Here is a 24,831-nt window from a genome sequence, read left to right on the forward strand (position 1 = left end):
GATACGGCTGCCTCCTGTGTCGTTAACTGCATCAGTGGCTTGGCTAGAAATGCATACTGAGGAATCCATTGTCTGCAATAAGAAGTGAGGCCGATAAAAGCTCGTACCTCCTTCTGTGTCTTGGGCTGTGGAAGACTCGCTATTAACTGGATACGGTCTGGTGTCAACTGCCTACCCCACTTGGACAGCAAGTGGCCTAAGTAGATCACTTGCTGGACACAGAATTGTAATTTGGAAGGGGACACCTTGTGCCCCTGCTCGGCCAGGAAATACAGAACTGTAAGCGACGCACGCTCGCAGTCACGTTCAGAACGGGCTGTGATCAGTAGATCATCGACGTACTGGAGCAGGGCAGTGTCAGTTGGCATGTGAATATTGTCTAGTTGTCTCTTAAGTGCTTGACTGTAAATACTAGGACTTTCTGTGAAACCTTGAGGAGCTCGTGTGAATTTATAGCTCCTTCCATTTAAACAAAAACCGAAAAGGTACTGGCTGTCTGGATGAATGGGGACACTGAAAAATGCATTCTTGAGATCGATAACTGTGAAAAATGTAGCTTCAGAATCAATGGCTGTCAATAGAGAAGAAATATCTGGGACTACTGGATACTGGGGTATGATACATTTATTAAGCTCTCGAAGGTCAATCACTAATCGATATACTGGAGGTGCATTTGGATCAGTACGTTTCATGACTGGAATGATAGGAGAATTACATACATTGGAGTCAGTTTCTACAACCACTTCTTGAACAATAAGCTCGTCAATAATTTTGGATAAGGCTGCTACAGCCTCAGGTGGCAATCTGTACTGTCTGATTCGTGGCAAGACTATTCCTTGTTTGAGAGTCACACGATGGGGTGTGATGTGCATACATCCTACATCAGTTGGACCTTGCGCCCATAAATGCTGTGGAACATTCAGTAATCTTGGATCAAAATCACGTAATACATAGTGACCTTTAAAATCTCTCAAAAACAAACGGACCCCTTCTGGGGAGCAGCAAATTACTGCACCTAATTCTCTCAGTGTTTTAATGCCTAACAAATTTTCTGGACATGACTTCGTAAGTAACAAATCAGTAGTTCGGGACAATGGACCAACTTCTAGGGAAACTGGCTTCGAAATTTCATTAACAATAGGCTTTCCTGAAAATCCAAGGGAAACATTTTTAGAGCCTGAGAGCGGAGCCCCTGGAACCTCGTCATGACTGATAGTAGTCCTACTTGCCCCTGTATCAATCAGAAACTTTCTGTCTTTCCCTAATACTTGACTGTGTACATAGGGACCCTCTTGATCTACAGGTATCTCGATGAGAGGCAAGCCTACCTCCCTCTCTAGGCTGTTTCATGAATACTGTTGATACTCTGGATACTCTGACTGAGCATACTGGTACATTTGCTGTGTAACATGCTGTGTTGCAGCGATTGGCTGCGGTGCTGGAACTGTCTGTTGTGCATTCTGTGGTGACTGAGAAGTCTGTGAAACTTGTTCTTGTCTAGGCGGACGTGGTCTTTCTTTAGTCTTACCAGTAGCTATGTTGTGTTTCAGAACTGCACACTCGTTTATAAAATGACCTGGCTGTTTACAGTAATTGCAAGTCCCTTTAACGGGAGCTGCAGGATGACTGGCTTGACTCGGACCCCTCTTCTGACTGTCTTGTGGAACAGATTGTGCAACTAATACTTTCATTTTCGTATCTTTCATACGTCTCCTTTCATGTTCTTGCTCTTCCCTGATTCTGTTCTGGTGATACTGGAGCATCTGGAGCATTTGTGACGGGGTATTAGCTTGCCAGGTACTTTCGACTTTCAAAACTCGATTTTTAACTTGTGGACTTGAATTCTCGACTAATTTAGTAACAAAAAGATGAGGGTACGACTCGCTACTTGTCTTCAAACCACTGTTAATAATAAAACATTTTTCAAATCTAGAATAAAAATCACTAGTGTCTTCATCCTGTTTCTGTTTGCATGCTGAGATTGCATCCCAATCTTCCTTTTTCGTGGCTAGTAACCTTGGCAAAACTTGTATCAATAACTCGGGCAATTCTTTACATTTGTCCCCAAGACCAGTACCTGGTACTCGTATTTTATCTTCAGCTTCTAGAGCTGTCCAATCAATCTTTTTCTCTCCCACCTCCCATTCTTTTTCCTTGAGTTTTTCATATACCCCTGCGGGCAACAGGACCTTTAACATTTTAATGATATCTGGATACGTGTATTCTCCCATACGGAGCATGTCTTTTAATTCTCGATGGAACCCTGCTGGATCTTTGTCGTGACAGGGAATTAATTTCTTCATCTCTAGGAGTTCCATCTTGGTGATAGGGGTGTAAACAAATACTCGTTGCATTTCACCACCCGCTGTCCTAACTGGGTGTACTTCTCGTAACGGATGCTGTCTATCTATGTAAAATGGTTTACTTTCTGGAGGTGAGACATGAACAAAATGCGGATTCAAAAACGTTCTATATTTGTGGCGCTGTTCTAAAATGACACTAATTAAATCGGTACCTAAACCTCTCCATCTATATTGGAGTAGCTCGTTCAGAACATCATGTAACGGACCTGGATCAGAATGCTGTCCCTCATACAGTGTAATGAGGTGCTGGATCATATACATACCCACCAGTCGCTGCTCGGCTGGGGGCAGTTTCAGAAACATTTGTGCCACTATTTCGTCTGGAAAAGTGGTAGAATCAGTAATCCATCGGACTGCTGATAGGGCTAGTTCTTGTTCATGCATGGTACTAAGTTCACTATAACCGATTCGTGATTTCAGAATGTGATCGGTAGCTTGAAATACCTGCTCAAGAGAACCTTGTTCTGGTGCTGGAAGAGGAAAAACTTTCTTGTGATCTAGGCGTGAATGTCGGTCGGGAAGTCTAGTACTACCTACATACGCTATTCTGGTGGGATTCTCGTCGTCTACCTCTTCAGTAGAAGAGTTGTCTTCTTTCTCGCTTACTTGTGCTGCTTTGCGTTTCTCGTGTAACTTTATTATTTCCTTACGAATTTTCTTATACATACTCTCTATACTACTGAGTGTCTTGTGTCTTCCCTCGGCTATATGATCACTCCATCTTGTCAGGACCTTCATTTCGGTCGAATCTTTAGTTGGATAATCTTGTTCCCTTATTAAACAATTAATTAGAAACTTTAATAGCATGAGCTGGATCTCGACTTTTCTTTGAGACATGGCTTCGCCAATACTTTCTGGATCTACTCCTGTACGGATGAAACGATATATTCTGTCTAGATATTCTTTCATATTCGGTAGGGTGTCCAAATATTCGGTCACCCGTCTTACACGCAATGAATACAGGACCATATCATCATCGCCTGGGACTGGATCATAACGGCATTCGGTAAGAGCTCGCTTGATATCTGCAACTGACTGATGTTTGGGCGAACGCTGTAACGCTCGGGCATGTAGCTCGAGTAATGTCACACGTTTGTGTTGAGGCGGGGTTCCAGGAGGACTTCCCCCCGAGGCCCCTAGACTAGAATCGTCGGTGGGTACTGTACGTGCTGGTAGAGTGACTGATGCAGCGGGTACTTGTACTGTGGGCTGGACCGGGGGTACCGTAACAGGTGCTGCAACGGGTGCCCCGGTGGCTGGAGGAACAGGAATTACATTATTTACGGGAGCTGGCGGAACAGGATTTGCATATTCTGGGACTGTGTCGTCCAAATAGGACGAGAGAAAAATATCCGCTGCGGTCGGTTTGTGACATAGCTTAATCGGAACTAATGGCGGCGGGAAATTACATGGTGCTTCCGGGGTTGCTTTCGGCAAGCCCTCGGCAAGAAGAGGATACATACCCTTAATAAGGGCATTTCTCTGTCTGTCGGACTGTTCGGCTTTAACTCGTTCACCTATTTCTATTAATTCCCTTTCTTGGGCTCTTTCTGAGGATTCCCTACTTAATTCTGATTTTCTGATTTCTTTTTCGGTTCTTTTATGAGATTCTTTGCGCCATAACTCGATGGCATCTTTCTGGGACTGTCTGGCTTTCTTTTTCCATAATGCTTCTTCTACTCGCATGATGCACTCGGCATCCCACGTACCTGATACGGGCCATCTATATTTCTCTTCTAATTCCTTGGTGTACTCCACCCATAAGTCTAGATATAATATGGCACTTATGCCATGCTTATGATACATAAAATGACCTGGACTGTCCCTAGGCGGGACAGGAACTGCTTCCTCGAGCAGACCTTTTCTGTTTTTTAACTGACGTAATTTCGAGAACAAAGGCATAATTTAAGCTGGAGTCTGGACACAATACAATACACGATAAACACAATAATAACTGAAAAACAAATCACTCATGCCACGACATTGAAAACACATGAAATAACATTTAAAATAACAGTTTGGACAGAATATTACCTGGTATACTGAGAACAGAACACATGAATTTCTCGAGAACAGAACTTACTAGAATGACTAGATGTACTGCTAAAACAGTACGAAACTTACCGGTCTCATAAAGAGACACGTCAGGACCCGCATCCACCTAGGTGAACACTTCGTGTTGGATCTGTGTACCCAAACCCACGGACCAGAGACAATTAATTGACCCTGTCTAGATACTACCCCAGCAACGGTACTCACCGGGCAGCAAGAACGGAAGGCCTCGGACTGGACTGGACTGCTACGACGACGGACGGACGAACTTCGGACTTCAGTTACAGGTGGGCCTCTGGATACCTCGGACCTTGGACTCTCGGCTTGGGCTCTGGTCGGGACTCGCCGCGTTCCTCACCGCCTCGTCTGGACGCTGGACCGCAACCTCCGTCTCCTCCGTGGGCCTGAGGGATACTTGAAGCAGAAATATCTGCACGTGCACGGTATGGTTCCGTCACGGCTGCAGAGGATCAGGGGGCCTGCGTGGCTTCTCCGGCGCGTGGGGAAAGGGCAAGTTCCTATTCGGGCGCCATTATGTGGTAAATAAATAATTTATTACCGGATCTATTTTTCAGAATAATCAATAAACAGGTAGCTCAATAAATAAGAGTCAAGATTCGAGGTAGCTGGAGTTTACAGGCTTTAATAGGCATAAAGGACAGGAACAGGACAGCCTGTACGGGAATAGGATGGCAGCTGCCGGGGGCAGGATCTGGGAATAAATGCGCTAGGCTTGGGCCACTTTTAGTAACAGTTCACAGTATATATATCAAAACAATTGCATTACATTCAATACAGTAGGCGTAGCAGTAGGCGTGGTTTCGTAACAGTCGCGAAAGATAAGGACAAAATGAAGTAACAAGAAGGCGTGTACAGGGCGTATACATAGACATGTGATGTAAACGTAACAGAATATGTCATAAACGGGGCGGAAACATGGAGGGGGCTACCTAAGCAGCTGGGACCTCTAACCTAGTGGTGCGCGCAAATGGGCAATGACGTGTTACCAGGGAGAACTGGGGGCTATGACTTCTGCGCTAGAAGAGGAGACTAAAGTCTGGAGTGTCAGAGCGACACGTACCCAAGGCATATCTAGTATCTGGTGTTTAGAGTACATGTTGATAGAATCCAAAAGTTATCAGGGCAAAGGCTAATGGACACTAAGACTGGTGCGTGCATAATTTTATATGTATTGTGTGTGCGAGGAATATTCTATGAATATTAATACAGTATTTCTCTTGCATGGAGACGTAAAGGCTAGACTATGACGGAAACTATTGATGCGATTCAGTAGCTTAGGAATGCAGAGAAGGAGGGCTGAACTGATAACTAGAAACATAACATATTCTTGGCAGACTGGGAGGCAGAGCCAGGCCGGGCCGGGCACTGCGTGGCAAGAAGTAAGCTAAGGGTCAGGGATACAGGTGGGGGCTGTATCGCTCCTCGGAGAGGGTTCAGGAGACAGGAGCTGAATCTGAGTCCGGGCCCTTTTGAGGCCTAGAAACGGGGACAATTCAATGAATTAACGTGCACACTGTAAAATGTGGCAACGCAGGTTTACATAGGCCTGATATTCGTTGTTTTCACGAAGACTGGAAACTGGCATACTAGAGATGGACACAACTGTAATTGCGTCTTTAATCGATCAGAGGGGAATACATGCATATCGATCATGCACATATAGCATAAGATGGGGAACACGTAGGCACATATAACATGGCAAAATTTACTTTTCCACAACCCAGGGCACTGTGACCAGAGAAGACCCCTAAGGGCTGCAGCACTTATTGTGCCACCCTTAGGGGCCCTGTACCCTGACACACATACACTGCCTTGGCAGGCTGAGTGTCTTGGTACGAACTAAACAGAGAGTCGACATGGCACTTTTTGTCACAGAACGTGATGGTACTGCATTATCTGTTCTCACACAAGATCAAGCAGGACAGTACAAGCCCTGTGCTTATTTTTCGAGCACATTAGATCCAGTAGCCCAGGCTCTGCCTGCGTGCCTCAAGTCAGTTGCAGCCACAGCTCTAGCAATCAGACAAAGTGATTCCATAGTGTTAGGACACTCCCTGACAGTACAAGTTCCACACTCCGTGGAAGTTCTTTTAAACCGAACACAGACTCAGCACTTGACAATTGCACGTTTAACAGGTTATGAACTGACACTGTTCCAGCCACACATTCATCTAAAATCAGCCGAACAACAAATTCTGATTTACTCACCTGTTATTAGGAGAGATCCCAGTGCTGTATCTTTCAGTCCAGCACTGAACCTGAAAAGTAACTATAACCGTGATCTACTGTTAACTCAATTTTCCTCCATAGGAATCCATTGTCTGGTTTTCACCAGAAAAGATTTTAAGTGTTGATTTTGGAAACGTACAAATATTCCTTAAAAATCGCCTGTATGACATAAACGCATTCTTTCAATTGTTTACAGGAGATGCACCAGTGCTGGATCCAGGATCCAACACTGAGTAAGAAAAAGTAACGTTAAGACTACTTACCTGCTAAGTGAATTTCCTCCCATAGGATAACATTGGTGATTCTATGTGAAAACGTTTGTGTCCACTTTTAAAATACAATAATATTCCTTAAAAATCACAACTGTAACCAAAACGCTTTTACTCAACTGTTTACAGGAGATGTCCCAGGACTGAATCTAGGATCCAGTCCTGTGGTTAGAAGAGTAATCCTTAAAGTAATTAATTGCATTTAACTAGTAATTCCCATTGAGCTCAATGTAACTGTGTTTGAAATTGTGTTGCCTATTGCAACAACTGTAACTATTGTATTCAAAAGTCTTTTGCCTATTTGAAAAGTACTTAACTAAAGTGATTCTGAGAAAGTATATTTTGATACCTTGTTGGTTCTAGAATAAAACAACTATATATTTTTTTATACAAACAATTGGCCTAGAGTTCAGTTCTTGAGTGTGTGAGACCATTTGCTGACTGGGTGTGTACAACAAATGCTTTACACTGTCCTCTGATACTGCCTTACTGCTCGACCAAGCTACCACTTTAGAGAGTAAGGTTATATCTAACTTTCGCCTCTGCCAAACCTCTGGGGACTGTGGACTCTGTGCACACTTACATTGGTCCAGTATATACAGAGCCACTTTCTTACAGCTCCCTGTCGTGGTTCGCGCATATTGAGAAGAGCAAGGCTATCATTCTGCATAAATCAGCTGCTATCGGAAGAATGCATCGGCCATCTCCCTGATGTCAAGTTATCCAGCCGTTTAAGTGTACAAGGCTGCTGCCCAGTCGGCTGCATTGTACGGGGCAGAGATATGGGGCATGGTTTGATTAGATTCCCTTTCAGCTAGAGAAAACCATTTTAAAGATTATTTCGTTTATCTCAGTCTACCACACTTGTCCCAGTATACTTTGATTTAGTTTTAAAACGGATTGGTGACCGCGGTTTTAAGACCCTTTGGTTTATTGGGTCAGTATTTGGTCTACCCTAAAACTGGAAAGCATATTCCATGGCTATTCTACATAAGAAAATGTCTGTATATCCTTGGCTTGGAAGCGATGTGGATTAACCCTTCTACTAATTCATCATGGAAAGGTCTTATGAAGAAATCATTCTAGGGGTAGTTAGCTCAAAATGTGCGGAACTCTGTTAGTGATAGTCTCACTGGTAGGCTAAAACCCTTTTTATTAAGATTAGGGTTGGCACCCTGGCACTGAATAGATCCACTTGAAAATGAAATAAGGCTTGCCCTGATGAAAAAAAAATGTAATCTGTGTCCGGATCGGGCTGAAACCATTGAACGTATTTTGTTCAGTTGCCCACTGCACTTACGCACCAGAGCAAAATGGGTGAAACCCTATTGCAGGAAAATGGGTTTCCAGCATTATTCCCCTGCTCTCAGAAATTTTAGTTTGGATACTAGCAGTACAGCGGTCTTTCGCTTGAGTAGATTTCTCCTAGCGGGAGTGATTAAGAAACATTTGGGCCTCCCGCTATAGTATATGTCTGACCCTTCACTGTGCGTCATCAAACTAATTTGTAGCTGGCTTATTCAGTGCTGGGAGATTTGGACGTAGCCAGGATGATTGTCCTTGTAGCACGCCTTGTATTATTCTTTTTATTGTTGTAAAACCTTTGCGATTTTATTATATGTCCTAGGCTCATCCTTATGAGGTTTCGCTATTTAATGTCAGCATGGATTTATATTATGTGGATTGTGGATATTATCTTTGGTTACAGTAGGTTTTTAACGTACTTTTAATGAAAGTTAATCATTTGCTGCACTTGTCCTTTATCTGATCCGGGTGACTTATGGAATAGTGTTGGGCATGTATGTGATAGATTGTATTGAGGCATATGAGTCAGTATGCTGCTGTATTTTAAGATTTTTATTCGCTTGTGTGATTTTTATCCTGCATTTCAATGGGTTTAGTGATGATTTTTGTAATATGTTTTTCTGTTTAATATTGCTTTTATGGTCTATGTGACCGAAATAAAGTATTGCGATGTGAGAATTATAAATAAGGGAAAATGCTTTAAGCCTTTTTAGGTCTCGCCTGGCGTTGGAGCGCATGCGCTTCTCGCCTGCGAGAGCTATAGTCAACAAGTCAGTTTCGAGAAGGGGACTCGAGCCCTGCCCCTTATTTCCATTGGGTAGCATCACCGTTTATGGTAAACGCTGGCTTCCCATTGGAAAGTAGGGTTTTTCGTTGCCTCCCTTTGGCTTTTTGCCGGACTGGCTCGCCTGATTCACGGCTGTTGTGAAGACTTTTCTTATCTGCTTGTTTATTTAACAAGCAGATAAGAAAAGTCTTCAGCACAGCTGTGAAGCAGGCACGGAGCTCAGAGGCATACAGAGTCACGGGGAGGACAAGGCAATGGCGAGTGCTTGTTAAGAGTCACAGTGCTTTTACTTCATGAGCGTATCTAAGCAACGACGTTGGAGTGCGAAATGTGACACTTAAAGTCAGTTTTGACTTTTTAGACACCAGCTCATTGATTCTCGAAATTGTAGATGTCCGTTTCCACGCTTGTCTGAAGCTTTCAGATATGGCCAAAAACGTGTCATGCTTGCTGCAGAACGCAGCTGAAACTCTAACCACTGCAGCTGACTGAGTATATGTCCCTAGTATGTCTTCGCTGCTCCTGAAAGAATCTCACCTCCTTACCTCTCACTAATAACTCGAATCTTGGTATTGCTCCCCCGCAACCTCTCACCTTGCTGCTTCCTCCATAGCCATTGTAGAGATGTTGGGGGGGTGAACAGTAACCCTCCTAGATTGGCAGGTCGCTCCTCAACCACTGGCCCCCAGCAGCAGAAGGGGTACTCCTTTCCCCCCCCCCCGCTGGCCCATTCTAGCCCCCATGTGTAGAAGTGCAGGTCCATGGCTGGTGGGGGCATCTATAACAGCTGCTGCAGCCGCTGTCCAATCACAATAATGCACTGCTACCGTTAAGTGGACGGAATAAGAACAGCGGACTCATGTCTATCACCAGCGCACGCTGCTTCAAGGCATGGGGTGACGTCATAAGACCACACCACATGGGTGTGACATCACTGCCCACCAGCCTCTGCTTGGCTCACAATTCATAATCTAAGGGGAGGGAGAGAAAAAATCACTTCCGGGGAATAGCTCCTCGACGGAAACGCAAGATCCCAAATGTGGCCGCCATGAGTGCGGATGTAATTAACGGAGCCCGTTCCAAGATGGCGCGAGTTGACGTATGCTGTAAGAGGGACGCGTCAACTGAACAGCATTTGGTATATACAAGATAGGTCTCATGAGTAAGGAACTAAAATGGAACTGTCTAGCCTCGATTTCAGTCTCTATTGTTTTAGTTGCTGCTTCCGCTTTACCCAACTCCATGGCCATCTCCTCTGTTGCTAGGCAACAAGTCATTGTTGTGTGTGGGGACATGTCTTTTCTTTTCTTGTATAGTCCAGCGTAAGATGTAATAATTCCAATAAGCGACAAGACAGCAAAACCACAGATACTTGACATCCAATAACCAGCATTAAAAATGCAATAGGTCTCGCCTTTCATTAAGTTAGTCATTTGCTTTGCTATACAATACCATTAGCAAAGCAAATGGCTTTAACTTAATCAAAGGCGAGACCTATTGCATTTTCAATGCTTGTTATTTGATAGAGTCCAAAGAGACGTGGGTTACAGGTTTGGATTTACAAAAAATTTGTTCTGTATGTTTGTTAAATGTGATGGGTTTGCTGTTTTGTCTTTACAGTGCATATAGTCACATATTATTTAATACATCCATTGGTCTATTAACTTCTTTATAATTAGCATTCTGAAAGCAAGTAAGACTCTGTCATGTTATATGAGCCTTCTAGTAAAAGGCTGATATACCTCAAACTTTCTTGACCCTCCCAGGCTCTTTTAACTCCTGTTCTGCCCCCACAAGCCAAATACAAATCATCCTTACTATTTCAGCAGTTGATAATACATTTGGCAGATGGTGGTTATCACTGCTTTGTAGACAAGTGCAAAAAAGACAAGCTTATTTCCACTTTGCTGTCTGTTGTAAAATGCACAAATGTTGCATTATGGCGCCATGGATCCCAATTACAAGATGATTTGTAGTACAGATTTAGGGCAAAAAATGCACTCTATTCCATCCTTTATTGCATTTGTTTCTTTGTGGGATGAATTTTTTTTAGGTTTCACAAAACAGCGCAAATGTGCTGTCACCAAAATCTATTGTTAACAAAACAAAAAGCTTTAAATAGGCTTAGTGCCCACCTATTACTTACTGTCGGTTGACTTCTAGGTCACTCTTGTTTCCTTACATCTGATTGGTAAGAACCTCCTGCTCCTTACTCCAGGTGCTTCCAGTGTGCATCCCTGCAGTAGAGCATGAGACTAGTACAGCTTCCTGTCTGGGATCACTGTACTTCCGCTAGCCAAGCGCTCATACAGGAATGTTTTATTTTTGTAACTTTTTGACATTCATCTAGAAGAGTGCATGTTTCTGCCGTCTCTCCCCCTTGCCTCTCACTCATGTTGCTTGGCCCTCCCCCTGCCGACCATTGTATTGCTGCTCCTTTCCTCCCTCCCTGCACCTCCTTAGTTTTGCTTTCCTCCTACCCCTTACTCCCACTGTCTTTTTGCTTCTCCATCCCCTGAACCTCTTTCCTGTTGCTTCCCCTCCCTCCTGCTGCCCCCTCTCCTGCTGCTTCCCTGCTTCCCCTTTATGCTTCCCCTCCTTGTTGCTGCTTCCCCTCCTTGTTGCTGCTTCCCCTTCTTGTTGTTGCTTCCCCGGCCTGTTGTTGCTTCCCCCGCCTGCTGCTGCTGCTTCCCCCGCCTGCTGCTGCTGCTTCCCCCGCCTGCTGCTGCTGCTTCCCCCGCCTGCTGCTGCTGCTTCCCCCGCCTGCTGCTGCTGCTTCCCCCGCCTGCTGCTGCTGCTTCCCCCGCCTGCTGCTGCTGCTTCCCCCGCCTGCTGCTGCTGCTTCCCCCGCCTGCTGCTGCTGCTTCCCCCGCCTGCTGCTGCTGCTTCCCCCGCCTGCTGCTGCTGCTTCCCCCGCCTGCTGCTGCTGCTTCCCCCGCCTGCTGCTGCTGCTTCCCCCGCCTGCTGCTGCTGCTTCCCCCGCCTGCTGCTGCTGCTTCCCCCGCCTGCTGCTGCTGCTTCCCCCGCCTGCTGCTGCTGCTTCCCCTGCCTGCTGCTGCTGTTACTCCCCCGCCTGCTGCTGCTGTTACTCCCCCGCCTGCTGCTGCTGTTACTCCCCCGCCTGCTGCTGCTGTTACTCCCCCGCCTGCTGCTGCTGTTACTCCCCCGCCTGCTGCTGTTACCCCCCAGCCTGCTGCAGTTACCCCCCCAGCCTGCTGCAGTTACCCCCCCAGCCTGCTGCAGTTACCCCCCCAGCCTGCTGCAGTTACCCCCCCAGCCTGCTGCAGTTACCCCCCCAGCCGGCTGCTGTTTCCCCCCTGCCTGCTGCTTTTTCCCCCTGCCTGCTGCTTTTTCCCCCCCTGCCTGCTGCTTTTTCCCCCCTGCCTGCTGCTTTTCCCCCCCTGCCTGCTGCTTTTTCCCTCCCGCCTGCCGCTGTTTCCCCCCCGCCTGCCGCTGTTTCCCCCCCGCCTGCCCTGTTTCCCCTGCCCCTCGTCCCACACTCCTCACTCACGTTATTCTCCCTCTCCCGCTTTTCATTGTTGCTGTTCCTTCCCTCCTCCCCTGCACCTCCCTCGTGTGGCTAGTCTCCCCTGTCAATGCTGGCTGCATTATAGGGCTTTTATTTCTGGACTTTAAGCCATGTTGCACAGCAGCTTGTGATGCTGTGCAACATGTATAAAAAAAAAACTGACACACCCAATAGATCTTGCATAGGTGCAGCTTATTGACTTTGCCAATGCTTGTTTCCCCCCTCCCCCCTCTCTCAACATACCAGTCATTTGAAATCAGCACCCTCCCGACACTTTGGTTAAAAAAAAGTTAGTCCTATACTACAAAACCGGTCTAGCACAGCTCCATATCTCAAGTAAAGCTTCATAACTCAGTTCCAACACAGCACTTCCATTTGACCTACAAAATAGCTACAATTGCAAACTTCAGCTTCAGAGCTCTAGCATAACTCCTCTTCGCCGTAACTCTAGCACGGCTTCAATATGCAAGCTATTTCTATACCGCTGGAACATATCAACTCCTACTCTACATTTTCTGCAATAAAACCACTACAACTACACAGTTTCACACACCTCTTCGGCCAGTTCCACAAATTCAACATAATTCCAATTCCGACTGCAGTACTTGCTCCTTTTCAAAGGTCCTCCCCAAAATTCCAGTCTCACAACTAAAAGCATCCAATATCTTACATTTTAATATCGGATTTTCTGCATAACCGTTCTAATACCGAAACAGCTCTATCTATAGAATGTCATTACAACTCCAACACCACTCTATATCTTAAGCTGCAGTCCTGTGCCATTTGCCATCAGTAGCATTTGTTGCTGTGCTACCATGAACAACACAGTACCACCACCAAGAAGCATCAGTACATCACACCACTACTTCCAGCACTTCACCTTTGCCATCACACCCCAGTACAATACTGTCCTGACACATGACCTTGAAAACAAATTAATGATCCATTCACAACTATACCATAGCACATCTCCCACATACCTCAGCAACGCCAATACACCAATCCAACACTACTGCAACTTCACAAAGTTAATCAGAGCCCAAACTTCAACTCCATAACCATAGCACTACAATAAGAGTTCCAAAAACCACAAAACACTACAACAAAATTAACACATTTGGATACAACTACAACATAACACTCCAAGTAAAGCCACAACGCACCACTTAAAATAACAGCACACAATTACTGCCATGAGTGAATAAATTGTGCCCAATGTGGTCATATGCTTTCTGAAGATTTAAAGTCTTTTATTTGTTATTTATAGAGTCCAGGAGACCACGTTTGACCTGGAGGGAGATGTTCAGAGTGGAACAGCTTCAGTGGTAAGGAAGTTATGTTACTCTAGTCTTACTTAATATACTTTATGTACATGTCAGGCACGTTACATTAGCCTCTAAAAGCCCCTCATTAAAGAAAGCACCAGTTTCTATGGTTCATGAGAGCCCCTCTGGCATAACCCATACAAGATTCCTATATCGCACTAACCCCTGCCAATTTCCTTCTCTTTCCTGATGAAATGGATGTATGTTTAAACTGTGCTAATTGTTACTTGAATATGCTCAACAAACTTAATTACCAACATCTGACCCATTAGTAAGTTAGAATGGCTTCCTCACTTTCAGGCCTTAATTCTCTTAAATACTGCTCATCTTTTATCTTTTATCAAGAGACGTTGATGTCCAGCTAGATCTATTGCACTGTGGTTCAAACATGCCATTTTCTTGGCCAACTTAGACTGAAAGCTCATAATCCATGTAAAAAGGACATGCTTCTAACGGGGCACTGATGTTCCGTAGCAACGAAGACCGAAGGCTACCTCTTCGGTCTGCCCAGTTCTTAGATCTAGTATGAGGGGAAAAAACACATGACTTGAGTATGCTTTATTTGTAAACCGTGAAGGCAACGGATATGAACTTTGTGCTCTAGGTGCAGATAATAATTTAATCTGTTTGTCTTAATTACACTAGCGGTCTTCTGCGGCCACCAAAGTAATGTTTTTAGCTGCATAGAGTGAAAGAAAGATGCTCTAACCTCTGGCTGTTTATTTTTAACCTAATTGCATTTCTTGAACCCCTTCATTGGTCTTGCCCAGTCTAAGCCTCTCTGCCAACATCATCCTAATTGGGCCTCTTTACCTTCGGTACCGCCTTATCTGAAAGAACAGATTCCTTACCTTTGAATATTCCCAGGTGTCCGGTTGGATCTGTAAGATTTTTTTGGAGCAGTACCCCTGCATGCCGGTAGGTGGTGTCGGTTGGCTCCATGTATTGTTAGCGTTGTCCTCGTCACCTGTGCAGGCGCCACTTTGGTGCGCTGATGTCAGTTACTTTTCACAACTTCTTCTCCAGAAGCGCGGAGCTATGAAGTGCACTGGCGTATCAAAACTAAGGCCCTAAAGAGGGTCAGCCCTGACTCTAGAGATTTGTCCACTGAGTGGGGGGGATGGGTGGGTTGGTAAGAAATCTGTGGCTAGATGGCTCTAAAAATAGCACTCCCCTTGGGGGGGCGTGTGTCCGCTCAATGTACAGCGTGCATTCATTAGTTCACATTAAGTCAGTCAGTCTGGAACAAGTTGGTCATGTTTTCATAAATTGAATTTATTCACTTTAACAAGTAGTCAACCTCTCCTCCCAAAATCTCGACAGTGGGATGATTTCATTATTAAGCAGAGGCTTAAGCTTCAACCCCCATGAACAGGGGGATGCTTGCAGACACAAAATAGACCTGTTCAAATTTGTCAGGCGCTTGAAGATCAAAAAACACTTCTGTGGTACTCCACCCACTACAACGAACATCAGAAATATTTGCATAGACAACTCTTCTTGTATGCATAGTATCAGGGACATCAAGACACACACCTACTCCTATCTCTAACGGACTCAGACAAAACACTCATTAACATGGAGAATCTTCTCCAGGAACTAGATATAGAAACAGACCACACTCTGAACAGTGGTCTCAAGATCAAATCCAAATGGATACCTGCACTCCCGGGGGGCAACTCAGTCGACACATTTTACAACCTAGATTTGGCGGACATGGAAAGACACGAACACAAGGTACTGAGCACGAAACATAGAACGAAAGACAACCTACGCAGGGAAGAACGAGTAGCGTTGAAAACCCTAACATCCAACACAGACATCATAATCAAAGAGGCTGACAAAGGCGGGAATGTGGTGGTCACGAATCGGACTGACTACCACAACAAAATCTTGTCTCAATTACAGGACACATCCTGTTATGAACAGCTCACCTACAATCCCATAGCCACACTGGTCACCAAAATCAACAAATGTTTATCCAATTGGCATACATTGGGTCTCATTGATGAGCAGGAACATCTTTATCTGAAGGTTCGCAGGCCTGCATTCCCTTGGTTGTACACCTTACCCAAAATACATAAGTCAGCACCATTACCACCTGGGAGACCAATATTATCAGGCATTGGCGGTCCCACGAAGAGGCTCACAGAATATGTGGACCTTTTCCTTGGCGCCATGGTCAAAAACTTGCCCTCGCACATACAAGATACTAAACACATCTTGAGTATCTTGGCTGATGTCCAATGGCAACCGGGTATGTTCCTGGCTACCCTTGATGTGGTTTCCCTCTATACCACCATTGAACCGGGGTTAGGGCTGGAAGCCATCACCAGCTTGCTACACACTAGACCGGCTACTTTATGGCAACACACCAACATGCTTATTGCCATGATGGACATCATTTTGAACTATAACTTTTTCATATATTACAACATCTGGTACAAACAAAACAAAGGTGTGGCCATGGGCTCTAAGTTCTCACCCTCCTTTGCGAACCTATACATGGGTGGTTTGGAATCTAATTGGATCTGGAGCACCAAAGGGGCACCATGGGTAGATTCCATAATTTACTGGTGAAGCTACATAGACGATTGTCTCTTACTTTGGTCAGGGTCACAAAACAATCTTGACCAATTTTGCAGACATTTGAACTCTAACGGCATGAACATGCGATTCACGAGTAACTCCAGTATTACCTTTCTGGATGTCGAAATCTACATCAAGTCAGACACATTACATAGTCTGTTACATAAGAAGGAAACATCATGCAATGCCATCTTACGCGCTGAAGGCTCCCACCCGTCCCTAAAACTTGAGTTTCAAAAATGTTTGGCCAACATGAAACACAGATTCAAGTCTAGAGGCTACAATGCTCGCACCATCTGCGCAGCTGAGAAGAGAATCCACAACATAAAGAGGCAGGAGACACTACATAACCAGAAGAGAGTCACTGAACAGGACCAACCTGTTAGACTAATTACCGATTACAGCGACATGGGCATAGCAATGAGGAAAAGCCTCAATAAACACTGGGGCATTCTAGTGGCAGACACTACTCTCAGAGAGGTCATCACCACCAAACCTCAAATCACCTACAGACGAGGCAGAACACTAAGAACGAGACTCGGCCCTTGTGTACCAGGTCCCCTCACCGGCCGCTCGTGGCTCACTACTCACACCCTGGGGTTTTTCAAATGTAGTTGCTGAAGGGTTTGCAGGCTAGCCCAGAACGGGGTCAAAAACGTCACAGCAATGAACAGGCAACAATACCAAATCAAGTGTAACATCAACTGTAATTCAAAATTTGTGGTATACATTCTCGAGTGTGCCTGCAAACGCTGGTACATCAGGAGTACCATCAGACCATTGAAAGAACGCATTGGAGAGCACATCAGAGCTCTGAAAAACCAGGACACCAGATATCCCATGGCAGTTTACGCGGCCACCTGCCCCAACCAAGGCACCAAGAAACCGTTTTCCTTCTTCGGATTAGATGTGGCAGCAGTCAGCGCCAAGACCGGCAACAGAGAACTAAGGCTCAGGCCTCTGGAAGCAACGTGTATCATGCGTCTACGGACAGTACAACACGGACTTAACACGGACCATGAACTACATTACTTCTTGGGTGAATGATCGCCCAACAATGAACTGCACGTTGGCAACTTACAGTTAACTTTTGTAAATGCATGCGTAACCCCTATGTTTCTCTTGCCAGACGTGGCACTCAGGGTGTGTGAGCATTCTATAATGGTGGGAACTACGGCCCCCCACTGGTCACACCTCAGAGTATCAATCCAGCACATGGCCAATGACACTCCACTTAGATTGCTTACTGTGTCTCCATGCATCCGCTCTCCACTAGGCACGGGAAGGACCTCTCAACATTATCGAGGTTGTTCCACATCACAGGACATTCTCCCTAGCTGACCTGTTCTATCGCTCCAAGTATCCGCTCAATCGCCATGCTTTCACGGTCGTTGGACATATCATTTATGATGCCTGCATCAAGTCACCTTCTCTTATTATTCCAATTTTTTCATCCTTTCTCTTCACCTCCTATCCTGTACCATGATCAACGGAACCTTAGTCTACTTTGATAACTTTGACCACTCACATCTACCCCCGCCAGTGGATATACTTTTCAATCCCACAACTCGCTTTCCTGTGCGCACTCGGGATTTTCTCATACACGCTCGTGGGGTTTTGCGCATGCCTTCTAGGTCCTCTGACCACTCTCGTACCTCACTTGTACGGTCTAGTCTTCCCTCCTTCCTACACATGCGCACTGCCCCATTACGTCACACCTCCCTCATCGGACACGGCGTTCATGTTCTCCAATGACCGGTGCTCGACCCTGCACGTTTCGGTCCCTGAAGTGTGCCGGTGCGCAGTCTAGTCAACTCAAACCGTGGCAGTACTTCTAGCACACACTGGTTTCTGCCATCTTCTGCATCCGGAAGATGCCACGGAACCAGTATCTCTCCTCCTTCTCCGCATCGCCAGCAGGTAAGCTGCACACAGACGTGGCTGCTGCACATCTCTTTCCCCCTGTTCCTCAGTCCCCCACGTACTTTGCAGTCCCCACTCAAGGTTTCTTTTCACCCGCTTCCTCCCTTGCTTCAGAAAGGCGTACCCGACCTCTCGCTCCCCGTTATCCGGGATGACCATCTACACAGTACACTCAGGGTAAGATACTCCCACGCTCCGGTTTTATTTCCCAACCTTTGCTTCCCTTGACATTCCACTAACACGCTCCAACTTTACAGCGTTGGATTTTTCTGCCGCAGCACGGCGTCCGAGCCATCTCGCTCCATCTCAAGACACTGGAAGGTCATCATTAGACTGTACCTAGGATAAGATCCCTCTTCTTCTTTCCCGGTCCCTTCTCCTCAACCTCCCATTTCTTCTCATTCCCTTCATACTTTCAGCCTCAACATCCACCTGCAGAGCAGCATACCTGCCCCGGCTAAGCCACAAGAGATATCGGACTTCTTAACATTCTCTTTTACACGTGGCACCAGAGACGTGTTCACCGCTTACCAGAGTTCCTCCTGCACTGTACTTCGTCACTCACTACTTAGTCCTCCTCGTACCCAATGCCGGGTTGGAATTATCACGGGCTCTGTGGTGAGCATCTGATTTCAATTCTTTCGCAACCTTCCAACTACAGTATACTGTTCCCGCTATTGGGCCCTTTTACCCTGTTGCCTTCACACTCCGCTCATTCTCGCTCTTACTCTTTTCTTTCCTTCCCTTAGGGACCTCCTCCACTTGCTTTACAACGCCACACCAGTATTTACCCCACCATGTTCTATGTAGGGACCTTTATTTCATTGAGGCTTGAACTACTATCAGGACCTCCGGGCACCATTCTGGTCTTCTTAAATCTGATCACGACTCATTACTTGTTGTCTCCTTAGTCATCTCAACCCTAGCCAGTAGTACCAATTTGCTGCAGATTAGCAGCTGACCACAGTTCCTTTGTCACTCGGTGTTGGCTAATCTATACAGTATGAATCATTTCATGTTTCAGTGTGTTTCTCTTGTAAATCACGAACAGGTCCTCTTTCCAAATAAGCACATGACACCCACTATGCTACACATTACCACGTTTGCCCACACTATTTTACTGTGTCGCGCTACTTTTTTTACCATGTTTTTCCAGCGCTTTTGTCATGATGATCACACCATGAGAGTGGCACATGCACTAAAGTCACTATTTTTCATGAGCTTTCTGAAAACGCAGGTTTCACATGCACCTAGGGTGATCCCCTTCCCAAGTCCCCTTATAGTATTTTACCCGTTCAACCTTGATTTTACAAATGTTTTCCATTTCCCTCACTGCATGTTTTGTATCCTCCCCAGCCCTGAAGAGTCACGGGACAGTTTCCTTGTGACGAAACACGCGTCGTCTGGTTGTTTGATTCTATTCTGTTGTTGCTTCATTAAATAACTCTGAACATTATACTGGTGTCGACCACAGCAATTTTGATCTAAACAAGACTTTCATACCATTGTCATATCCCCCCACGTGTACCCTGGACTGTGCTCACTTTAAATGATGATGATTTAATCCAAATGAATTCGAACTGAAAACAGTAGAACTGAAAAGCTCCAAATTATATTCCCAATTTGTAGTCCCAATGCATTTCGGGCTACTGGGAGCCCTTCATCAGGGGAATTTTTAAAATCCTAAAAAATGAAGCAGAAAGGCTGGGCTCGCAGAACAGCACCGTACGTGTCTGAGAACTTCAAACATGTGCATCATTTGTCTATGCCAGGAAAGGATATTCCAGTGGTGCCATGGTGACTGCTCTGTCATGCATTCTGGAAACATGTGTCTGACTTGCTAGTTGAATTAACGGGGTGACGATATCACATTATTTCAATGGTGAAAATATCAGCTAAAAAAGTGTGGTGCACGGCTTATACTTGTGAATAAAAGATTGAGTGCATCATGTTATTATGAAGGTCCTCTTAATTATTGAATTGTGCTCAGAAACAATCCAATTTAAAGATGTGTGCTGAAAAGGTGTTAATGAATGGTAGAACCCAGTTCAAAGATGCCTGTTAAAAAGTGCTCGTGCTTAACGCGGATCGGGTGAGCCGAGCGCGGTATGTGGCTACGGCAATACTCGTGTTAAATAATTGGTGCTCATTAACGGTCCCAAAGATCGCATTAAACATTCCCGTGCTCGAAAACGAGAGTCGGGTTGACGGTGTATTAATGCTCTGGCGTGAGAGCCAGTGTTTGAGAATGCGAGTTAAAAATGCAGGTTAGAGAAAACATATCATGCCGGTAAACTGACTTGAAGTAGAATAAAAGTGCCTTACCAGTGTTAGTGATACAAGTTCCAAGGTCAACCCTCACTCGTTAGTCATACTCGAAAAAGTGTGGCGCCAACGCAGAATCGTTCGATAGATATTCAAGGGTGACGGTAAACAAACAGCTAAGGCGGACTGTTCCGTTAGGTCAATAAGTGGTGTTGGATGTGTTGGCCATCTTGAAATGTGCAAAAGGTGTATTGCCTGATGCGTGGTAACTGTGGCACAGGTAGAATATCCGACCTGGTGGATGGCGCGGCCCTGACAGCTAAGAAATATGAGAGAATGGAGAAGCTCCTCAAGACTGTCGCCATTAAGAATAAAAACCTAGAAGCTTGGGGGCGGAGGAATAACATCTGTATTATGGGGTGCCCTCATCCACCAACACGAGGCGCCTGGGCTGTTTCGTGGAAACGCTCTTGACGGATTTATTTGTCTGTGAGTGCTTTACCACTACCTTTGTCATTGAACATGCACATCGCATTCTGGGGTCGCGACCCACCCAGGGTGCCCGCCTAGGCTGGTCATAGCCCGTCTTTTGAATTTTCGGGATAGGGATACTGCCCTACGGCTGGCACGTGATATGGGCCAGCTTGACTGGCAGGGCTCAAGCATATCCCTGTACCCGGACTTCACTGTTATGGTCCAGGAAGTACGCAGGAAATACGCAGGGGTAAAAGTGGCCTTGCGTAAGATGGGTCTACGATGTGGAATGCTTTATCCAGCACAGCTGAAGGTTGATGTTGACTGGCGGACCCGTATGTTCGACTCCCCCCATGATGCCCAAGAGTTTTGTCAAAAGTACTCCAACGCTGTGAAGAAGAGAGGCACATCGTCGCTGCAGCAGACACAGGACATACTGGACTCCGGTGCAAGTACGGATCTTTTCTCGGCTAGTTAGACACAGGGCATCTGTTATCAAAGCTGCAGTACTATGATGTCACGTTGATTATCTTCGAGCTGCACCATACAGACTTGTGCCAGTGGCACAGTAGTAAGCCGCCATGGACTTATACTATGCAAGTATGCAGGCAATAAGTGCCAATAATAGGGGAAGCGGCGGCCTGTTGACACCCCCCACCTTCCCAGTGCGGTTGCACATGTATAAGGTTATGCAGGATTGCAGTATAATCTGTTTTTGTTGTATGATTCTTTAACTATTATTTTAAGGGCTAGAGCCACTGTGGAAAAGTGAATTTTGTCATGTTCTGTGTCCCTACGTGTCATCCATCATATGTTATGTGTGCATGACCAATATGCATATGTTATTCCCCATGTCCGATTAATGGCGCAATTATAGTTGTGTCCACCTCTGATATGTCATTTCCCAGTCCTCGTGAATACTACGAATATCAGGCCTATGTAAAGCTACGTTGCCACGTTTCTCAGTGTGCACGTTATTCCATTATAAAGTCCCCGTTTCCAGGCCTCAACAGGGCCCGGACATCAGATTCAGTCCCCGTTTCCAGGCCTCAACAGGGCCCGGACATCAGATTCAGCTCCTGTCTCCTGAAGCCTCGCTAAGGAGCGATACAGCCCCCACCTGTATCCTCGACCTTTCACTTACTTCCTGCCTCGCAGTGCCCGGTGCAGCTTGGCTCTGCCTCTGAGTCTGCCAAAAGTATGTTATAGTTCCAGTTATCAGTTCAGTCCTCCTTCTCTGCATTCCTAAGCTACTGAACTGCATCAATAGTTTCCGTCATTGTCTAGCCTTCTCGGCTCCACGTTAGAGAATACTGTATTTAATGGTCATTTAATATTCTTCATCACGCACTACACGTAGAATAATGCATGGCCCAGTCTTAGAGTCAGTTAGCTTTTCCCCTCATGACTTCTAGTTTATATCAACATGTTCTCTAAACATCAGATACTAGATAGGGTTTAGGTACATGTCGCTCCGACCCTCCAGACTTTAGTCTCTGCTCCTAGCACAGAGTTCATAGCCCCAGCTTCTCCTAGTGACACGTCATTGCCAGTTTGCGCGCACCACCAGATTAGAGGTCCCGGCTCCTTAGGTAGCCCCCTCCAATGTTTCCGCCCCATTCATGACATATTCTGTTACGTCTGCACCACATGTCTATGTATACGCCCAGTTACACCTACTTTTACTCTTATCTTCCGCGACTGCTACGCGTCACTCCTTCTGCTCCACCCACTGCTACGCCTACTGCAATGTAATGCTATGTGTTTGCATTTTGTATATAAGCTCATGTATTGTTATTAAAAGTTAGCGCGCTCATCCCAGACCCAGCCCCAGCAGCTGCTGGGCCCCTGTCACCCTGCTGGGCCCCTGTCACCCTGCTGGGCCCTGTCATCCTATTCCTACGCAGGTTGTCCTGTTCCTGTCCTTATGCTGTATTAAACCTGCAAAAACTCCTACTACCTCGAATCTTGACTCTTATTTATTGAGCTATCTGTTATGATATATGTCTAGTCAAAAATAGGGTATTATTTATTTATTTACCACATAATGGCGCCCGAACAGGGACTTGCCCTTTCCCCACGCGTCGGTGAAGCCACGCCGACCCCCTGACCCTCTGCAGCCGTGACGGAACCATACCGGCCACGTGCAGATATTTCTGCTTCAAGTATCCCTCAGGCCCACGGAGGAGACGGAGGAGGCGGTCCAGCATCCAAACGAGACGGTGGAGGAACGCGGCGAGTCCCGACCAGAGCCCAAGCCAAGAGTCCAAGGTCCGAGGTATCCGGAGGCCCACCCGTAACTGAAGTCCGAAGTTCGTCGTCCGTCGTCGTAGTAGTCCAGTCTGATCCAAGGCCTTCCGTTCTTGCTGCCCGGTGAGTACCATTGCTGGGGTAGTATCTAGACAGGGTCAATCTAAATTGACTCTGGTCCGTGGGTTGGTGGTACCCAGGCCCACTAACGAAGTGTTCACCTAGGTGGATACGGGTCTTGATGCGTCCCTTTATGGGACCGGTATGTTCCGTACTGCTTCAGCAGTGCATCCAGTAACTCTAGTCTGTTCCGTTCTCGAGAAATTCTTGTGTTTTCTGTTCTTAGTATTCCAGGTATTATTTCTGTCCGAACTGTAATGTTATGATGTTGTTCAATGTACTTCCAAAGTCGTGGTATGCCTGAATTGTTTTCCCAATTGTTATTGTTTCTCGTCTATTGTATTGTGTTCCGATTCAAGTTTACAATGTCTCTCTTTTCGAGACTACGTCAGTTAAAAACTAGAAAGGGTTTGTTAGAAGAAGCAGTTCCTGTCCCGCCCAGGGACAGTCCAGGTCATTTTATGTATCAGAAACATGGCATAAGCGCCATATTGTATCTAGATTTATGGGTAGATTATACCAAACAGTTAGAAGAAAAGTATAGATGGCCCGTATCGGGTACATGGGATGCCGAATGTATCATGCGAGTAGAAGAGGCATTATGGAAAAAGAAAGCCAGACAGTCACAGAAAGATGCCATCGAGTTATGGCGCAAAGAAGCTCATAAGAGAACCGAAAAAGAAATCAGAAAGTCAGAACTAAGTAGAGAATCCCAAGAACGAGCCCAAGAAAGAGAATTAATCGAGATAGGTGAACGAGTCAAAGCCGAACAGTCAGACAGACAGAGGCATGCCCTTATTAAGGGTATGTATCCTCTTCTTGCTGAGGGCTTGCCAAAAGCGACCCCAGAGGCATCCAGTAATTTCCCGCCATCATTAGTTCCGACCAAGCTACGTCACAAACCGACCGCAGCTGATATTTTTATTTCGTCCTATCTGGACGACACAGTCCCCGAATATGCAAATCCTGTTCGCACTCCGCCAGTCCCCGTAAATCAGGTAATTCCTGCTCCTCCAGACACCGGGGTGCCCTTAACAGCCCCCCCGGGTCAGCCCGCTATACAGGTCCAGCCCACGTTACAATTACCGACCCTGCCAGGACGAAAAGCATCAGTTGATGATTCTAGTTTAGGGGCCGCAGGGGGAGGTCTTCCTCAAACCCCGCCGCCATACAAACGTTTATCAGCACTCGAATTACATGCTCAAGCATCACAGCTTACTCCTAAAAGTAATAAGTCTGTTGCAGAAATCAGGCAAACCCTTGGCGAATGTGTCTATGACCCAGTTCCAGGCGAATTTAATATGGTTTTATATTCCGTACGCATAAGGAG

General features: G+C 45.9%; 1 protein-coding gene across 14 annotated transcripts in view; it reads left to right on the top strand.

The window, feature by feature from the left end:
- The window catches only part of AFDN (afadin, adherens junction formation factor), a 1,642,835-nt gene that overhangs the window by 479,054 nt on the left and 1,138,950 nt on the right, over positions 1-24,831 (top strand). For all 14 annotated transcript variants that reach the window (XM_078648844.1, XM_078648846.1, XM_078648851.1 and 11 more), the window contains one exon: positions 13,823-13,880. In XM_078648844.1, the coding sequence (XP_078504970.1) occupies positions 13,823-13,880 (58 nt within the window). The remainder of the gene's footprint in view (positions 1-13,822; positions 13,881-24,831) is intronic.

The sequence above is a fragment of the Lissotriton helveticus genome, chromosome 6 (genome assembly GCF_964261635.1).
Source record: "Lissotriton helveticus chromosome 6, aLisHel1.1, whole genome shotgun sequence".
NCBI lineage: Eukaryota > Metazoa > Chordata > Amphibia > Caudata > Salamandridae > Lissotriton > Lissotriton helveticus.